At 36.3% G+C, this 21141-nt stretch overlaps 1 protein-coding gene and 1 long non-coding RNA gene across 2 annotated transcripts; both read right to left on the reverse strand.

Annotated features, from left to right (window-relative positions):
- Nucleotides 1-9699: 9699 nt before the first annotated feature.
- On the reverse strand, nucleotides 9700-11075 carry LOC115989582. The gene is made up of 3 exons (XR_004092005.1): nucleotides 10922-11075; nucleotides 10280-10333; nucleotides 9700-9800 (listed from the first exon to the last, which is right to left on the reverse strand). It is a non-coding gene; the product is annotated as an uncharacterized LOC115989582 (long non-coding RNA).
- An 822-nt stretch (nucleotides 11076-11897) lies between these two features.
- On the reverse strand, nucleotides 11898-18886 carry LOC115989867 (protein SIEVE ELEMENT OCCLUSION B-like). The gene is made up of 7 exons (XM_031113746.1): nucleotides 18544-18886; nucleotides 17567-17662; nucleotides 16041-16495; nucleotides 15687-15781; nucleotides 15410-15537; nucleotides 13330-13797; nucleotides 11898-12575 (listed from the first exon to the last, which is right to left on the reverse strand). The coding sequence occupies exons 1-7, from the start codon at nucleotides 18832-18834 to the stop codon at nucleotides 11898-11900; spliced, it is 2211 nt and encodes a 736-aa protein (XP_030969606.1). The 5' UTR covers nucleotides 18835-18886.
- Between the last annotated feature and the right edge of the window lie 2255 nt (nucleotides 18887-21141).

Here is a 21141-nt window from a genome sequence, read left to right on the forward strand (position 1 = left end):
ACAATGCGCAAGTCCCCGTAAATGATCCCCTCTTTTCTTTGTCTTAACAACTAAATCGTCAACATAACATTGTACAATTTTGTGGAGTATGTCATCGAAAATTCGTTGCATTGCCTGTTGATATGTCGTGCCAACATTCTTGAGCCCAAAAGGCATCACCTTATAATAGTAGATCCCCTTTGGAGTTCGAAAAGTGGTGAGTTCTTCATCTTCGGGTGCCATTCGAATTTGGTTGTATCCTGATGAGCCATCCATGAATGATAATGCTTCATAACCAATAGTTGCATCAACCATGAGCTCTGTATTTGGGAGTGGGAAGTCATCCTTTGGGCACGCTTTATTCAAGTCTCGAAAATCAACACAGACTCGAATTTGTCCATTCTTCTTTTTGACAAGGACAATGTTTGCAATCCACTTCGAGAATTGTACCTCCTGGATGAATCCTGCCTGCTCGAGTTTGTGAACTTTTGCCTCAATTTGTGGGAGGAGGTCGAGTCGAAAGCGACGTTGGGCCTGCTTGATTGGGCGCACTCCTTGTTTTATTGCCAACCGGTGAACTGCAATTGTTGGGTCTAAACCTGGCATCTCCTTGTACATCCAGGCGAACACATCTTTGTACTCCATTAAAAGCTCAAAGTATTTACTTTCTTCCTTCGGCGTCAAAAGCGAACTCACGTAGATTGGGCGAGGTTCCTCATTAGTCCCTTAGTTTAATTCTTTGAGCTTATCTACAGTTGCTTGCCCCCCGTCTTCTATTGCCCGAGGGGCTTCATTCGGTTCATCATCTTATGCATCTGATTCGGAATCGGTTTTCGTAGTCACATGGCAAGAAGGAAGGACTAGTGTCTCGTGGTCCTCCTCCCCATCATCAACTTGCTTCTCGAGCTCTCGTGTATGCACAATAGTTCGCTGCTTTACTTTAAGGGAGTTTCCTGTACTAACTTCTACAATCAACTCACGTTTCATGCGTGAAGGGAGAAGGCTGTAAGCTTCGGTGCCATTTCTCTTTTGTAGATCACTTTTCCCTTCCTTGGTCGTGGGGTGTCAATTGTGCTACTCGTAGACCCAAGCCTATCAAATGCCGACCTACGTGTATGTGAGGTTCCTTCCTTTGTAGGGAGAGAAATGCTTAATCTATTAAATACTGACTCTCGAGGAGCAGATGTTCCTAAACGGTCAAATACAGAAGATCTTGACACGGGCTCCGGCTTCCCCTCCTCCTTAACTTCAAAGGTGATGTGTTGAGACGTTGCCTTTTTTCCTTTTCCTTTGGTCGAGATTCGAACTGGCTCTTGTGACGAATACCCCAGCCCGGTTCTAGGAATCTCGATCGCATAGCCTTGTTGCTTCAATTTGCTTTGGGTTGAGTTAAGCCCATGAGACTTCTCTTCCACATAATCTAAGTAAAGTTGCCCCAATTGCGGAGGATTTTTGAAGTCATAGCCTGATTTTGCCAAAAGTTTATACGCTTTAGGGTCAAAACCCTCTTCTGTTCTTTTGACTGGCAATGAATCTTCTTCAACAAGGCTACGTGTGACTCTAGTGAAACCCTTGAGTGGGGGTTTTGTTGAAGCCACTTGGTCTAACTTTGTTAATGGCAAGGTGAAATCACTTTTAAGGATAGCGATATCTTCCTCTTGAAGAGGATTTTTGTGCTTATCCTTAGTCTCCATCATCAACTTGAATGGGGATTGCCATTCCTTCCGTTTAGATGCGGGCACATATCGTAAGACCATGGGTGCCCCTTTCTTCTCTTCACGAAACTTCTATCTTACTTCAGAGCTAGGTTGGGGACCTTTCGTGAGGGGCTCGCCTTCTTCCTTACGTTTTGCCTTCTTCTTTTCTGCAAACTCTTCTTGTGGTACATCGGAAGTTGTGTTGCTGTCCAAGTAAAAATTGGCATCTGCAAAGTGAGATTCTGCCCTGTAAATGGTTGTAAATTTGCTGTCACAACTTTTATTTACTTTCCGTCGCAATACTTGAAGCATTGATGTAATGTGGAAGGTACAACACCATTCCCATGAATCCACGGTCGTCCTAACAACAAGTTATAAGAAGTCTTCGAATTGATTACATGGAAGAGCAGTCTTGCTTTCAACTCATCAATAGTCACATCTAATTGAATCATGCCGATTGCCCTTTGACCTTCTTGGTTGAAGCCCTGGATGACGAGTCGACTTTTTGATAACTCTTCCACAGATATGCCTAAGCGTCTCATTGTTCCTTTGGGAATTATGTTGATGGCAGACCCATCATCTATGAAGATGCGGCTTACTCTTTCCCCTCGTGTGTAACCTAAGAAAAAAAGTGGTCGATTGTGTGGTTTGCAGCCTAATAGGAGATCCTCATCAGTGAACGTCATCTTGTTATGGCAGTGAGCACATAAAGCAATCGCTTCTTCTGAGGCATGGGTTTCACTTCGCCCTTCCTTAGTTACTTTGGTTTCTTCAAGGTTCACTTTTTCCTCCTTTTCGGTGAGGTCTTCTTGATCATCAGCATCATGGCAAGAGACCATGTAAGTGGTTGTCATTAGGCCCTCTGTAAGAAAGCCTTTAGGGAAAAACTCACGCTGTGTGACCAACAGGGGGCCTTCCTTTCGCAATAACTCATTCGAACGAGCTCCCTCTCCTTGTTTCTTCAAACCATTTGTCTCCTTTCCCTTGGGAGAAACTTTTGAATTGCTTGCTTGGAGTTCCCTTTTCTCTTAAGGAATATGGGGTTTTGGGTTACGTTGCTTCCGAAATCTCTTGTAAGTCACAAAAGTCCAACCCTTTTCGTCACCCACCAATTTGTTGTTAGTTCTATCATCATCTTGAGGCCATAACGTGTGCATAGGCTCAAGTGTTCCAAATTGGATGTGCTTGCAATATGCCCTTGATGTTGATGGCAAGGTGGACCGCACTTCCGTTGGAGTTGGTGACTTCACAGAAATTGGGGATCCAATAGCGAATGTAGCATGATTCGCCTCAGCAGTTTCATCTAGGTCTAAAAGAATTTTACCCTCCTTTGCAAGCCTTAAGATAAGGTCCTTCAGGACAAAATTTTTTTCCACAGGGTGACTTACAACTCGATGGTATATGCAGTATTTTGGGTCATTGGTACGCCCTATTTCCTCTGGACGCTTGCATTCTGGAAGCTTGATCACATTCTTCTCTAATAAGTCCTCGAGCATGCCTTGAACGTCAGCATCTGGAAATGGATACGTCTTTTCTTCCATCTCCTTCAAAGTCAATCGACGCTTCTCTCGTTCTTGCATTGGACCGGCCCTTTTCTCCATTCTCTTATTCTCTTTACTGGAGATCTTCACAGGCTCCACAGCAACGACCATAGACTCCTTAACCATGGGTCTGGAAGACTTATCCCCCCTCCTCGTATCTTTCTTCTCTTTAAGTTGCTGGTCAATAGGCAAGCCCTTTTCTCCATGGCAAGAGAGACTAAGCTCCATGTCATGGGCTCAGGTAGCAAGCTCCTCAAAAGTGTGAGGTTTGATTCCTTGGAGGATGTAAAGCAACCCCCAATGTATACCTTGGATGCACATCGCCACTCCTGAAGACTCAGAAAGGCGATCTTTGCAATCCAGACTCAATGAGTGCCAACGATTGATGTAGTCTACCACTGGTTCATCTTTCCATTGCTTCGTGTTGGTTAATTCCAGCATGCTTACAGTACCTCGGGTACTATAGAAACGATTCAATAATTCCCTTTCCATTTGCTCTTAACTATCAATGGACTCAGGCTCGAGATCTGTGTACCAATCAAAGGCATTTCCTCGAAGAGTACGCATGAATTGCTTAGTGAGCAAGTCCCCATCTGTACCAACGTTATTGCAAGTCTCAATGAAATGAGCGATATGTTGCTTTGGATTCCCATTCCCGTCGAACTGCTGAAACTTAGGAGGTTGGTAACCCGCAGGCATCTGTAAAATGTCAATTCTCTTGGTGTATGGTTTTGAATACATCAGAGAGCTTTGTGGTGCCCCACCATATTGAGCTCAAATGGTGTTCGTTATCATGTCCTGCAGCTTCTGGACCGATAGAGATGAAATTGAGGTGGAGCTCCCTTGTGGACCATCAGCCTTCTTTGGAGAAGATGTATGAGCTCCTTGGGATGTATGCTGATGCATGTGAGAATGACCCTTGTTGAACTCCCCTCGATTCTGAGCCTTGAGCTTGTTCATAAGCGTGGCAATTTGAAGGTCTTTCTCCTCCACGATCTTGGTAAGCTTAGCTATGGCATGTCCCATTTCATCAATCTTTTCGTCAATGGTGGCAGTCTCCATCATCATGGCCGCAATAGCTATTGTACGAGAAGAATTCTCTGAGAAGATAGATGAAGTGACCTCTCGGGGGGATCCTTGGGAAGAACCTGCCTGTGAAGGGCTACTCGACCCAACATCTAATGTAGAATAGTGATATTCACTCCCTATTGTCGAGTCATCTGGAGTGAATGCTGAATCTCCCCTTCTAGAGGAAGTATGCTTGCTTGTCCTCAAAGTGTTTAAGGAGATGACAGTCTTTGCTTGGGCTGGGGCACTTATAAGTTTGGTGACAGGAGCCTTATTGCCTTGGCTTTGTTTTGAGTCATGGGACCTGTGGAAGTACTACTGCTTGTTGACCCTCCAATGCTCTTGGTAGCATTCTTGGGCATTTGAGACTTCTTCGAGGCCATTGATCTTGGTAGATTGGAGACTTGAAGATTTCTAGGATGGAGAAAGAGATGAGAGGCAGAAAGGTCCCACTGGGCGTGCCAGAAATTTGTACACATAATTTTCGTAAAAGATAAATCACACGATCACGAAATAGTGTAACAAATTATCAATTGTATTGATTTGTATATATGTGAGTACAATCTTCTGTATGACTCTTTACAATGAAAGAATACAATAAAAATCCTCTGATTCGATCTCCAAGAAACGTTACGATCCGAAGGGGCTATGAAGCTTGATCTTGAATCGTGATTTGATGTCTCCAAGTTGAATGAATAGTTGAATGTGCTTGATTTGATGCGAGGGCCGCTGGCTTGGTCTCGAACTAAGTTAAAAGAGAATCCCCACTTTGATTTGAAGAAGTAGGAATAAGCCTTGATGAGCAATGGAATTCTCGTGAACTTTAGAGATGACTCTCTATTTTGGCAGAGTATCAGTAGTCTTTTCTCTCTAAGTGTTCTCCTTTTTTCCTATGAGAAGCCTCTATTTATAGGCAACTCAATGGTATTTAATTTGGAATTTTCTCTCAGCATTTATTGAGAGTTGAATTATATATGAATTTAATTTGGTATTTCATTTATAAGAACTTTTCATATAGATCTTTTCTTCTGATGCTGCCATATGGCTTTCTTCATTTAATGTTGCCACATGGTTTGATTTCATTTGCTGATCGTCCACGTCATCATTTAGGGATTAATTTGATCACAAATATTTTATCATGAACAATTGGACGGTTGTGAATTCATCATAAAATTTTGATGTCTACAATGGCAATGGAACAATCAGTTAACTGATGGCGGGTTCACACCTGAAGAGGCTGAGATCATTAAAAATATCCCCTTATCTCGTGTGGTGGGCGCTGATAGTCTATTCTGGCTGTTTACACAGAGGGGTGATTATTCTTGCGAGTCCAGGTATCGTTTTTTGAAGGAGGAAAATGAGATTGGGCTTGTTGATAATCAAGCTGAGGATGAGAAAGCTCTGTGGAAAGGTAATTGGTCGCTTCATCTCCCTAACAAGGTTAAAAATTTTATGTGGCAAGCTTGTCGTGAACTCCTGCCTTCGAAGGCAAACTTAGTACGTAGAAATATCATTGATTGCCCGGTGGGTGATTGGTGCTGAGCTGAACTCGAGACTGCTTTGCATGCTTTATGGTTGTGCCTTGGGTTAGACGTGGTATGGGAAAGTGATAAGCAATGGGCTTGGTGTAGATCAGTTACTTTCCTGAGTTTCAAGGAGATGCTGTCGTGGATGATTAGAAATGATAAGTCTCTGGAGTTGTTTTCATTCATAGCATGGGCAGTATGGCATCAGAGGAATCAGGTCCATTTGCATCAGCCCAGTTGCAGTACCCACCTCATTGCCGCAGAAACCAAGGTGAAACTTGATGAATTTCTCTCTGTTCAGCCAGCTCCTAGGAGCTTTCCACCTCGACCTCAAGGACGCTGGAGACCTCCTCCATCAGACTTGGTTAAAGTCAATTTTGATGTAGCCATCTTCAGTAATGATCGTAAATCTGGAATTGGAGCGGTAGTGCGTGATTCCCAGTGGTCGGTTTTAGCTTCCATGTCTCGAAAGGTACCAAGATTGCTCAGTCCTTTGGAGAAAGAGGCGAAAGCAACAGCTGTTGCTCTTCCATTTGCTACTGATTTGGGGTTTGCTAAAGTGATTTAGGAGGGAGATTCACAGATTCTCATGTCTGCCTTGTCTAATGATAGTGTGTTTTTGTCAACCGATGGTCTTCTTTTTGATGATGTTCGTTTTTGTGCTAGGTTTTTCTTTGAATTACGTTACTCTTATGTGAAGAGAGAATGTAATAAGGTTGCTCATTGCTTGGCTAGACATGTTTTAAGCATTTTGGATTTTGTTGCGTGGATGGAAAATGTTCCTGTTAGGTTCTAAAGACTTAGGAACTAATGCATTTAGAACTCTAATGTGTAATGTTAGCAAACCATGATCAAAACAGTTGTTAGTCTTGTTTAGACTTGCTCAAAGTGTGTGCGTTCTATGTAAAGTTGGAATCGAGTGGCTTTAGAAGTATTAGTGACTTTCGGCCTGGCTCGATCAATTGAAGAATAGGCTCGATCGATCGAATCTTGGGCAGAATGTTTTTTCTATAAATTTTTCCAACTCAGCCCTAGCCTATTAAATTGTGTAGGATTTTATGTTTTACCCTAGGTATAAAAGGCAAACCCTAGCCACGTTTTTGAGGTTGCTCTATTTTGCTGTGTGTGTGAATCTCTTGTGAGATCTAGAGGTGGTTGCCTTTACACATGCTTAGGATTATCAATAAGGAGATTTGATTGAGAGCTTGATGATCATTCAGTTGCTGCACTAAGGAGTTTAGAGAAACACAAGTGGGTGTGCTTGTACTTGTTGGAGAATCCAAGAAAGAAGGAGTCTGTGGTCTTGGAGCTTGCACCTAGTCATGTCAGTAAGTTTCTACTGGTGGGTAGCAATAGGATGTTAGAGGTCTAAGTCCTATTGTAAAACTTCGATTCTTTCATAGTGGATTCAGGTTCACATTGAGGATAGCTAGGTTAAATCTTCCCCAGGTTTTTACCGGTGTGGTTTCTTGGGTCATCATATCATTGTGTTATTTATATTTCCGCTGCTATGTATTATATGATTGTTTGATTGTGATAACCTTGATTTGGAATTTGGACTAAGTAATAACTTGGTTAATTAACTAGGTTAATTCAATTGTGTTTTAAGGGATCTAAAAACTAACAGTTCCACTACCTTTTCTTTTTGTTGTTATGGCTGACATTGCCGGTTTTTCTTAATTAATATATTGATATCTTCTTTCTCAAAAAGAAAAAGAAAAAAAAAGGTACCAAACGCAATAGACACCGATAAAACCATTGATTGACATGGTTTTGCCAAATCCTAGTCATGAACAAGATCATGTGGTCATCTCCACATGCATGTAGCGGTGTGTGTCTTAGCTCAACCATAACTTTATTCATTTAACATAATTATACAATATCATCAAAATCTTATGTACCAATATAACCATCCGTCAATACATATATGAATTTTCCTACAATCTTACATCAAAGTTTAAATACAATAATTGTAGCAGTTGGACTTGGACAGTGAGTTGTGCCATTTTACTTAAAAACCAATTGATTATGAGAAAAACACACTCAAATCTTTAATGAAATTCGAATCATACTTCGAGGGTTCATTTTTAAAGTGGTTATAGGGAATTAAATTGTGGTCTCCTAACCCTCACAATGACACTTCCATGACTCGAACTCATGATCTCTGCTCTAATACCATTTGTCAAACCGTGAGTTATGCCATTCTACCTCAAAACCAATTGGTTATTAGGAAGATACACTCAAATATTTTATGGCATTCGACATCACACTCTAAAGGTTTGATTTAAGAGTGGTTGTAGGGACTGGGGAGTTAAATTGTGTCCCCCAATGTAGCATTAATTTTTATGAACTTGTAGACAACCTATTTTACATAACTAAATGAGACCACCAAAATATAAGATCAAGTTGGAACGGAATTTGGACTTACACCCAAGTAAGTCCTGAGGGCCATCGACTGTCAGATTGTAGAATAGATGGGTTGATCCGTTGGGCTTTGGTTATTTCTTATTCTTTCTTATTAAAATATTATGTTATTCTCATTCCCTTTACACATACTATATAAACCCTCATTTTGCACAAAATTATAAGGAGAATTTCAAAGAGAAAATTCAAGCCAAACACTTGAGAGTTAGAAGATTGTAAACCCACAATCATTTACAAATTCAAGCCAAACACTTGAGAGGTTCTTAACCCAAAAACTTTCCTTATCCAATTTGAAAATTGTGAGAAGTTTTTAGTACATTGGGAAGCAATTGAAAAGGAGCTAATCTTTGGCAGATGCAATCAAGTGCATTGCAGGATCTGGAAAGTTAATGAAGACAAGATCTCGAGAAGTTTGTTAGTAGTCGGAGCTTGGAGGGCTCAAGTGCATTGGATAAACTAAACTTGGAGGGTCTTTTGCTATTCTGGTACTCTAACTTATTCATTAGTAGATCGATTTCAGCTTAGAGGACTGTGGTGTCATGCCCCAAACCCAAAAGGGTCCAAAGCATGACAAAACAAATCTCAAAGGTACTTGTAGATTTTTCCTTTTTGAAAATTCAATTCAAATAAATTATATCAAGTACCAACATCAAGAATTATCATAATAATTCCATTAAATATACTCCCAAAGTAAGTCAAATCTCTATGCAATAATTACAATGACCATTGGCCACTAAAGAATAGAGGTCTGAATAAATATAATCACATATCATCAACTTGTCCCATTAGTGGGAATAAAGTCATAATCACTATAATATACAAAAGAATGAGTCAAGCCTACTCTAAGTTGTACATAATCTAATATCTCCATCACAAAAGTCAGCCTCCATCAGCAATTAGTCTAACTATTGCTAGCCACCAAAAAGCTGTCTTAAAATGATCGTTGCTTATACTGAAAAAGTTTGTAAAACAAAGGAATGAGACAGAGCCCAGTAAGTAGCAAAATTAATGGGGGTGGGGGAATTGTAACTTTCATGATGATAAACAGTTTACAAATCATGTTTTAGTTTGGGAAATTCTAACTGAATACTGCATGATCATTTTCAATAACAATATATATGACAAGAATGATTAAGTGATGAAACATAAAATTTCTCAAAATAATATCATGAAACTATATACTATAATTTGTAAACACCATCAATATAGTTTCAAAACCATAGAATATAACATAAGATAATTTATCACAAAATATATCACACTACCACATAGACCAGTCAAGGGATCCACTCATTTATAACTGGCGTGATATTGTCCTTTAGTATGCAGTCTCTTGGCCCCATGGGCAACAGCCTCACCCATACCCTCAAGGTTTTGTCTCTCCTCCCATGGGCAACAGGGAGAATGCGTTAAATAGGACCTCTTTTGCATGTGGTCTGGCTTCATAGGTAGCAGCCTCACCCACACACAATCAAGGAACCTCTTCTTCCCATGGGCAGCAGTGAAGAACGTGTCATCCAAAGTGAAAGGGCACTGACCAAGATCTGATTCTGTTGTTACAAAGACTACAAAAACCAAATCAAGTGATTATCGGGAAATCACACATGACATATAGTTAAAACAACATAAGCTCACAGGTATACATGTACTTTTCAAATACATAGTTTATATCAAGGTAATTTCAGAAAAACTTTAAACAACCAAAACTTTCACAAAGTTCATAAGGTTTTCAAACTCATTCTTAGTCAAAAAGATTTTCTATCAATTTTCCAAATAATACAAGACAATATAAAACCATCTTAGTATTTCCAAATAATACCATAAGTCAATGAAATCCACTATCAAATGAATTTAAAGATGCTATCAATGCCAAATATTCATGCATTTCCCCATATGCAATAATAAGCATATATAGTAGGGTTACAACACAACATTTTTTAAGAAAACACAGTTTACAAATAACTTTCCAAAATGTGTTTGACTCAAAAAAAAAGTTTTTGCAACAAGGTTATCTTCCAAAAATCTTATTAAAAACCTTGCTTACCTTGCAACTTGCAAAAGTCTAACTCTCCAAGCTCCAAAGGAGATTAGCTAGAACCTAAATAATATCAAGTAAACCTATCACAATAAGTACAAAACTTGAAATTGTATCTAGCTACAAATTAGGGATTGTCAAGTAAACACATAATTAGGCAAACCTAGTATTTAACCTCATCAATAATGTATTCAATTTCCAACGCTTCTCAACAAATTAATTCACAAGGCATAGACTCCAATTTATAAAATTAATCCATTCAATATCACCTCCAACATTATGACTAGCTTCTGTAAGATTTACACAACCTCATGAAAGCAAAATCACAATATTTTCCAAAACAAGAAATTTAGTACTTCAACTAACTCCAAATAAACCCAATAGCAATGGAAAAATTAGATTTACCAAGTATCGCATACTATAACTCAAAACCCCTAAATTTTCCACCATAAATAAACCTTAGATAGCCACCATTAGCACAAACCATGAACCCATTTATCAAATAATTCCACCAATACAAAACCCACAAATATAAACAAATAAATATCACTTCTAAAGCTCATAAATTATATGGGTATCCATTTTAAAGCTTAGATTAAAATAACCTTAAGCAAAAATATATAAACCCACCAAAAGATTAGAAATCTTTACCTCAAGTAAAAGATGTGAAGGTGCTTAGAGGTTCTTAAGGATTTTCTAGTGATCTTGCTAGAAAAATGATGGTGGATATGGGTGTAGAGTGGTACCGGTGGGAGAGGATGAGAGAGTGAAGAGAGTGTTTGAGCTAGGGAAAAGTGAAAAAGAAGAAAAGAAAAGAGAGCAAGGAGTGAGCCAGCCAAAGTGAGAAGAGAGATTGTGATAAAATGAGTGGTGGGGAATGGTGGGTAGGTGTGAGCATGTGGGACCCAAAAAAAATTCTGACCTTAATTTTTTTTTTTTTTTTTTTTTTTACTTGGGGCGTTACATGCGAAGAGGTTTTTTGTCGAATTCTTCGGTTTTTTCTTCAATAACACATTGATGTGTTATCTTGTATTTGCATCTCTCTTCCCTTTCTCTTTAAGCTTTATTTTTGTTGTTGCATGCTTGTGATTATAACTTAGAGAGTAGTTCCGGTTATTGCATATAATTTACTCTTATTCCGCACTTAGATAAGTTAGAGTAAAAGCATTCCAACTGTGTTTTATGTTTTTGGGGGTTTAAACAAGAATTAGTGTTTATACACTAAGTGCTCATTCAGATGTGTTTGTCATTGCTTGAAAGGTGCCAAGCAATATAGTACAAAGCGAAATTAAATCTGTAAAATTGCGAGTTAAGTGTTATGCATAATAAAGACTAGTAACGTGAACATTATTGTAGCACATTACATAATTACAATACACACTGATATTATTGATCACTAGTGTGATCAAGATGCCCTTTATTGTAGCACATTACATAATTAAACTTTAGCACTGATAACAAACGTAGACACGCACACAGACACAATTATCTAGAAGCAGTAGTACCGGTAAAGTACCAAAGAATTTTTTCAAACAATTATCTACAAACACTTTCAAGGATTTTTTTCAAGGACCCCTGGGAGGCAACCGGCCCCACTCGACAACCCCCCCCCTCTCCCGCCCCCCTCTTACTCTGCCCCTGCATATGACATCATAGGCTCCATAAGCTTCACAGGCTCCATAGGTCCTTTGAACTGTGCCTTGGTACCAAGATGATTGTGGCAGACTTTTAATTTGAAACCATGTTGATTGTGGTCGCAGCATTTAAACCTGAAAGAGGTCTCCATGACCTTGGAACAGTCAGGACATTTTCTATAATCTGGGATCAGTCCATCACTTTTTGGGATGTCAAAGACGCGGCAAGGAAAACCGTCTTTAAAAAGTTGTTCGTTATAGTGTTCCTCGAGACATACTTCAAAATCGGATACCCTGTCTTTCAAACACGGCCTCCATTCTTCAAAATTCTTCAAGACAGTCAGAACTGTTGTACCATAACCACTGAACACCAATCTAGCCTCTTTGCACAGCACAACCCATCCTTTCTCATTCTTGTAAGAAAGCAGCTTTTGGATTTCCTTTGTCATTGGGTCCAATTCGGTAACCGTTTGAGACTTGTATAAGAAAAAGTTGTCAATGAGCTTCCAGAAACGCTCTTGGATGCCACTGTCCTTTCCCACATTGAACAATGAAATTCTTGCACCCTTTAGTACCTCATCATTAGCGAAGCCTGTTGCTTCCTTACTAAATTCTTTGATCCATGTGGAATCCTTGCCTCCATAAAAGAAAATGTGCTTCCGCTCTTGGATCTGATTGAAGAAGAGCAAAAGTTTTATTTAAAACTTAAAAATAGAATTTGTTTCAACCTACTTGCATGAATACATCTATGTCTATGTAGTCATTGGCCAAGAGGCTTGTAACTTGACTGAATAATATACTTTTATATTTTTAATGGAGATATTTATAATGTAAATTCCTAATTTTTTCTTCATTATAACTATCAAATTATTTAAAAAAATATTTATTATTATCGATTCTCCCACTCTCGTTAATATACATATAACTCATTTTATGTTTAAATGTGGGCAACAATAAAAAATTATAAACATTGTTGTATTAATTATATAACAAGAGTGAAATTGAATATATATATATATATATATGTTTGAGAGAGAGAGAGAGAGACTGGGGACAATTAGAGTGGCTTCTTTGCTTAAATGTTACCATAGTAGTATCATTCTCCTTAAGTTCAGGCCTGCAGGAGAACCACAGGATAACCTGTGAAGCATGACTGTTATTCTAACTCCACACGGGCATTAGTTGGCACTATTGAATTGTTGACTTCTTAGTTTACTAGCAAGCTTTATATTGTTACATCAACTTTTTGAAAGCTCACATTATTCTTTATATAATTATTATAATTTTATTTATAATTCTGATTTTGATTTTTTTTTTACATGATCGTTAAAACCCAAAGAACCCATTATTTTACTAGAATAAGATATCTTTAACAGTAGAGTAAGTTTGTATGTTTAGGCATTTAGATTGTGAAAAGAAATTTACCCAAGTTGGTATGTCAGGACTGAATTCAAGCATTAAGGATCCAAACCAATCTTCACTTTTGCGCAGTTCTTCATCTTTCCAATGAGTGAAAGGGAAAGCCCTTGGTCCCCATATCTTAATCATGGGGGCTGCATTATGGTGTTCCACGGTCCCTTGTGGGTTCAGCACCACAATGATAGGCTCATTCTTAAAGTGCCACTGCTCCCTAACGTACTTGATACCCGATATAGAAGAAAAGTTTTGCACTACGAACCACGACATCTGAGACCGCAGCAACTCAAACTTCTTTTGCATGCCATCGGTCCACTGATCCACAATTGGTATCCAAACAACCTCATACTTATCCTTGTATTTGCTTGGTATGTTTTCATAAATGGGGGTGCGAATTGATACATATTCTGAGATTTTTTCAATGTCCAAGTCCGTAAAGAACAACAACACATTCTTTGTTTTCACCGCTTCGAGGATCTGTATTAGCAATACAAATATGAAAATTAAAAGTAAATTTTGATAAAACTACCATTAGATTCTTCTTAATTACACCTTACATGCATACAAAATTTCAAATATTTAACATTGGAAATTTTAAATTTTTTTTCTTTTTAAAATTATTCATGAAATATTGGTATTTGGATTGAAGAGTAAATAGCATTTGATTGACATAAAATTTGGCACTTATGTTAATAAAATAGATATCATATTGTTAGAGATATATTAGCCCATTAGTATGGGTCCAAGCCTAATTCTACTTTGTGTGCAAGCCAAGTCTCCCACTTATACTAGAAGTCTATTAGTTTAGGGTTTAGTCTACTATATATACACATGTTATGATTCATTGTAACATAGGATTTATACTACACTCTAATATATTATTAATGTAACCCTTTAGGGTTTCCTCCGTGGATGTAGGCCGTTAGGCTGAACCACGTAACTCTTGTGTGTTATTGTGTTTTATACTTTATACTTTCGCTTCCGCATCTATACTGGCATATTCAACATGGTGTATCAATGCTAATATTTAACATGGTATCAGAGCCACCTTCCTGTGGCCATGGTTTTCTGTCCTTGCGGTATTTTTAAGAGCAATCTTTGTCTTCCTCGGTGTTTTTTTTTCGCTGCGTTCATCTTCTTTGGCTTCCTACTGCTACCGTCAAAACTCTTCGGTATAGTCAAGCCACCATTTGAAGTCGCATCAACACTGCAAGACCATTGCCTTCCTCAAACTACCGTCACAGAGCCAAACTTCATTCAAGGGATCTTCTCAACCTTATCAAATCTCAAGATTTCATCAAACTTTCATCTTGAGTTTGAGAGGGGGTGTTAGAGATATATTAGCTCATTAGTATAGGTCCAAGCCTAATTCTACTTTGTGTGCAAGCCAAGTCTCCCACTTGTACTAGAAGTCTATTAGTCTAGGGTTTAGTCTACTATATATACACATGTTATGATTCATTGTAACATAGGATTTGTACTACACTCTAATATATTATTAATGTAACCCTTTAGGGTTTCCTCCGTGGATGTAGGCCGTTAGGCTGAACCACGTAACTTTTGTGTGTTATTGTGTTTTATACTTTATACTTTCGCTTCCACATCTATACTAGCATATTCAACATGGTGTATTAATGCTAATATTTAACACATATAATCCAACAGTAGTATTTTCAAAATTGAAATTCAATAAAAATGTATAAAATGATTTAATATTACTTCAAGTTTCGTATCTAAAAAAAAAAGTATTGCTTAAAATTACACAAAATATGACTTAATCTTTGACCCAATATATACATTATGTGTGTGTGGGGGTGTGTTTGTTATTTAAAAAATTGGGATTAAAATTAGGCCTCTTGCAGGCTACTCTTTTTATATCTGTATGGACTTTGGATATCTCTTATCAAGCTTGAGTAAGGTTGGGGCTAGACTTAAACCAGTACTATTGTCATAGCCCTAGACTAGATTGGCCCAACCTTAATTTTACGATATTCAATTATAGGAATTCATATTTTTCTTTATTTCAAGCCAACTACATAGTATCTATTTGTTTCTAAAAGTAAAAGATAGTATCTACTGTAGAACTAACCAATTCGTTGGGAAAAACTTTGACTCGTTGCCGGTTGTCGCTGGCAAAAATTAGCGCCTTCAAGACCTCGGCAATGTCAAGCGGCTCTTTTAAGAATCTTATAAGCTTCCAATATGCCTCTATTTTCTCTGCATTGAACAAAAATCTTTGGTCAGGATTGGAAATATAGTATGTGCAACATATCATGGTAGCACTTGCTGGGAAAATAATGTAATGAAGGAGGTTGCGCAACCGCACGCTTAATTTCTTGTTAGTAAGATCAGCCTGAGTGACTAACCTATTTCTTCATTGCAAAGTTGTATCTGCAATTTTAGTTTGCCATGGATGTCATTAATTTTCTCAGAAAACCGTGAAAGTTCATGTGTCTTGCTCCTGAAATTGTGAAACCATGGTTATTTGCATTAGATTTGTTAAATTCAAAGTTAAGTGATCAAATTCACAATTTTCAAACAATTCAAATTCTTTCACACAAGTGATAAATTTATTATTAGAGCAGCAGGTGGTGAACCCTATTGTATCCAACCTTAATTATAATTTTTTTTTTTTTTTTTTAGAATATTAAGTATTTTAACACACAAACATAGTAAACTAAATTTAGCATATACTTCACATTTCTAGGGTAAGGACTTACTCATCTTTACTAAGACAACACATCCGGGTCGTGCAAACTACAACAGTTATGATAGCCCAAAAGACATATATTGAGCTATTGTTCGTGGCTATTGAGAGTGCTGGTAGATCATTTGGATTATGCTTAACAGATCGTTCCTCCAACGTAACAATGCAATCAATGACATTCAATGTGTCCTTGATCAGTTTGTTAAGTTCAACAATCGCACCCTCGTGTTTATGATCAATGCTTGGCTGCGTTAGGAGAGTAGGTATCCCTTTTAAGATCCCTAATGACTTGGTAAGTTGGTCTGATGAGTGAAACTGATCAAGGTGTCTGCAGAAGTCTCCATAGTCCAAAGCAAAAGCCGCAAGTGTCAATACTGCCTTCGCATGCCATGAATAATCTTTGAGTTTTTCTAGTATTGACTTCGTTGTTTTGTAAGCAGTTTCTACACCCGGATCCTTGCATGCCATCTGACATTACATATTTTCCATTATGAAAAACGCCTACGTAATTATGTATGTAGCAACATTTGTATGTAGCAACATGATCACATTGATATTAGCATTTATTTATTTACTCGGTACTTGAAATGGTACATATGCTTTTTGTATATAAACTATTGTGCGTATTTAAAGTGAAATAGAATTGCTATTCTTTGTATTTGGAAAAATAATAGAGGTACTACCAATTTGCTGTATAAAAGGCTTACAAAGTAACCTCGACATATGTGATAAGTGTCAAATCTTTAGCTGATAAATAAAATTCTTAATTTTTTTTAATACCCTAACATTGCTTTTATAATGATATTATTTATACTATTAAATAATTTTAATGGTTAAGGCCAAAATTTTATACTATAATTATTTATTCGCATTGAGTCAGTTGGAACGCTAAAAGCAATTACAACTATGATTTGGTAGCCAGGACATGTGTTACTTTGGTAGCCATCACATGTATATCTTGGCCAAAAAAAAAAAGAAAATGGCACGAGAAAGACACTTGTCCATTATATAGGAAAATTTGAGACAAAAAAAAGTAGGTTTGAATCATTTGCCGAGGATAAAACAACTAGGAGACACTCGGCATTAAGGGTAGTTTTGGATTGGAAATAATTACCATTCATACCTTTAGAAAAGGCTTTGGCACCATGAGGAAGAACTCACAATTATGCGCATCTTAGAGAACGAGGAGAACTTAAAGGAAACATGCCTTCTAGCTCAAGATGTATGGTAGTTCTTCTATAAGGATTAGTTTAAGAGAAATCTTTTTAATTACGGCTAATTTAGTGATCTTCAACAATTGTATTTGAGTAATTTTCAATTAGTTCCAAGTATATTCTTTTATCAAGATTGTGCTCTTTGATTTAGTGTTGTAGCAGATTTCAATCCAAATGACTTTATGTATGCTATTACTTTCATGTTTATTGGAATCTTTTGATCACTAAAGAGTCCTCTTAATTGGGGCATTTTACCAAACTCATGCAAAGTTAGATGCTTTCAAAAATAAATGCATCATATAATTTATTTTTGTCTAATGTATACCTCGTAGGAAAGTTCCTTGAGTGTACATAATGGTGGGATGAAGCTTGTCGCGATGGCCCTTTCACCCTTGATCTCCATGTGTGGCTGTTTAGTACCCTAGAGTATGACCAAAATAACCATCAGTGAGATAACTTGAACAATATATACGGAGTGGATAATGTTTAGATATAGAAAACAATTATTGTTTACTTCTTGAGTTTAACATTGTGCTTGGATTAAAGGGAGAAAGAGGGAAATAGAGGGAAGGGGTTGAGGGGATGGGGGATAGGATAGGAGGGGTTTAATTAGCCTTATTTGGATATTTTCTATTAAAAAAAAAAAATTGAAAGAATGCAAGGTTTGAGAGACTTGGAGGGGGTAAGATACCCATCAAAACTAATTATTTTTAATTCCCTCAACTTGGGTATTTTATTGGAGGTGAGAAGTTCCCCTAATTCTAAATGTAAAAAGTAATAAATAAATAAAATTTAAATTTATTCTTATGATATCAACTTTTATATATATATATATATATATATATTTCTTTAAGTTGAACAAAAAAGCGGTATATTGTCAGTTATATAATGTCTTAACATTTCCTCGCATTTATATCATAATTTTTAAAATATTCAAACAATAGGAGGAATACTGTGCTTGTTAATTAATTTGAAATTTTTTTTTTTATTAAAACCATTCTTAAAGCCAAAATGGGGGCCTGAAAAACACATATGGTTGAAGATTTTTGAAAACACAATGTGTTAAATTTTTATGCTCGTCTCTATTCAATTTCAAAAGGACAAGGTCAAGAAGGTTATTTATTGAAGGAACATGAGTTACCACAATAGGATATCCCAACCTTCGGACTAGAAGTAGAAGGTAACATTGTTTTTTAAATTTTTTTTTGATAGATAGAAGATAGCTTTTTATACAAATATAAGAAGAAGAAGAGGAAAATTCTTATAGAAGAGTGTGTGCAAGGTAGTAACATATACATATACCCGAAAAACATTGTCAGCAGCAATGGTAGCAGGGTCGAGAATGTTTGTGACAATGGCAAAAAGAGAGGCAACATCAAACTTTTGGTCAGTATGAGTTCGGGGGAAACTAATTTCTTTCTTTATCTCGTCGTCGGTCATTTCAAACAGCTTCTTGTTGCTGGCCAGAGAGGCAACATCAAACTGTTGGTCAGTATGAGCTCGGGGAACACTAATTTCTTTCTTCGTTTCGTCGGCGGTCATTACAGACGACGAGTGCGGATCGACGGCCATTTCCATTTGGTATGTTTCCATTTGGTATTACAAAACAAAGCTAGAGAGATCAGAAGAGAAGGGATAAGTTGGGTTGTTTGTGGTAATGGTGCGGTGCAATTTGCTTGGCGTGTTGCCCTATTTATAGACACCATAAATCAAGAAGAAGATTCAACTTCAAAATCTCTTTGAAGTTGAATCTTCTTCTTTACTTTTTTAAAAAATAAAATAAAATAAATCTTTTTGTCTTTTAATTTGTTTTTGTACAGTATTCGATTCAACAGATTTTATTGTTTATGTTCAAGGGTTCACTATGTCCGTCATTTTCCTTCAACAATACTATTCAGGGGTCCATTGTACGGACAAACCTATAAACAAACACATTGTTTTATCTTTGACACTCTCATAGTTATGATTCATAAAAAAGGGAAGGAAAAAAAGATACACTCAAAGTATTTATCTTGCCTCTATTCATTTCCTTTTATTCTCCTAAATTGTAATGACAAACCTTTAAAACGACTCATTGTTCTATCTTTGACAGACAAAAAAGTATTAATTCATGATAAAAAATAAAAAGAAAAGATACACTCAAAGTATTTATCCTGCCTCTATTCATTTTTTTATTATTCTTTTTCCTTTTAGTATTAGTGAATTCTCTATTTTGCTTTTCTTTTCTTTGCTTTTTTTCTTTTTTTTTGGGGGGGGGGGGGGGTGGGAATGGGGTGTTTGGGGTTAGACAAAAGGTTTTGCCTATAATAATGAAAATTTTGCCTTCTACAATAATTTTGAACTAGTATTTTATGAAATAGTTAATCATAAAGGGTGATTTAACAATCAGGTTATTAACATAAGTGGATGGTAAGATCAATATAAAAAGACAACCAAACATTGAAGGTCTAACATGAAAATTTTAAAACTTAAATGATTACAATGAAAACACCCTTAAACTTTAAGAGTAAAAACTATACTTTAATTTTTTATTATTATTATTATAGAAATTTTAAGTGAAAAATGTTCACGAAATATCACACTTCTCACTCATCATCTGACTAAATTTTGCTTGTCACGTGACTCACGTCCTTTGAAAATGGGACCCTGTACAAGTCATTCCTCTTTCTTTATGGTTGCTTTCAACACAGCTTGACCATTTTGATATTTGATTCTCCCTGTATATATATTGCGTTTTGCCATTATTAACCGATTATGGAATTTATTTGCTGTCCACATCCAGTAAATTAAAGGTCCCATTTGAAACATGTTATAAAAACTATGTATATATATATACTTTAAGATGTGGCAACTTGGTAGTTCGGGTAATCTGGACAAGTTGGCAACGAAACTTAGCTTTTAATAAGATACGCATGCAAACAAGAAGGGGAAATGGAGTCTATTTGATTGGAAATGTATATGGAAGAGTATATTCTTTTTAAAGTAAGATAAATAAGTAAAAGAATTAATATAAAATGATCAATTCCAAATTTATAATTAAAATTTTGAGTCAAGTACTATCCCTACTAAGGAAGTTGATACCGTATTGAAAGTCATTTTGTTTTTGTTAGAGAAATGAAAATTTTCAATTCTATGAGAGACCCGCTCAAATGGGATGTCAGAGGTTCTTCTATTTTTTTTAAAAAAAATTAATAATTTTCAACCTGTAAAATAATCACAAATATATAAAGTAAATTGCAAAAATGTGCAAAAAAAAAAAAAAGGCCGAAAAATTCCATAGGAAAGGAACATAAAAAGAATTTGAAGATGAGTGGTTAGTGTTAAAAATTATATTGCTTTTTGCTTGTAATTTTTATAGAAATGATTGTGGGAAGTTTTGAGAATAACTTGTACATGATAATTGATAAGTAGTTTTTTTTTTTTTTTTTTTACACTGAAAATGTAAGTGGGTAAGAAACATGAGTTAGGGGGATTTTAAAATGGAACACAATTTTAATTAATTATTGAAGTAAGTGAATAAGATATATATAAATAGATATATAAATAAGGAAAAAAAATCGTAATTTTAGGAGTATTATTTGTAATCTAGAAAAGAAATTTATTTTTTTACAAAGAAGTAAACATGCATATGTTTTAATTTTTTATATAATTTTTTTAAGAATATAATTTATAAGTAGACAAACCAATTGGAAAATTGTCAAGAGAGTGGTCATGTTTTGTAGGCAATGTTTAGAGATATATTTTTCTTAGGTTTTACTGTTAGTTTTGTCTATACTTTAGTTTCTTAAAATTTTTTTAGCACATTTTTGCAATTTACTTATTTGTGTATTCACTTTGTATGTAACTATATGATTACTTTACAGCTTAAAAATTAGTAATTTTAGATGAAGAAAAAAATAG

This window comes from Quercus lobata, chromosome 5, assembly GCF_001633185.2.
Source record: "Quercus lobata isolate SW786 chromosome 5, ValleyOak3.0 Primary Assembly, whole genome shotgun sequence".
Classification (NCBI taxonomy): Eukaryota; Viridiplantae; Streptophyta; class Magnoliopsida; order Fagales; family Fagaceae; genus Quercus; species Quercus lobata.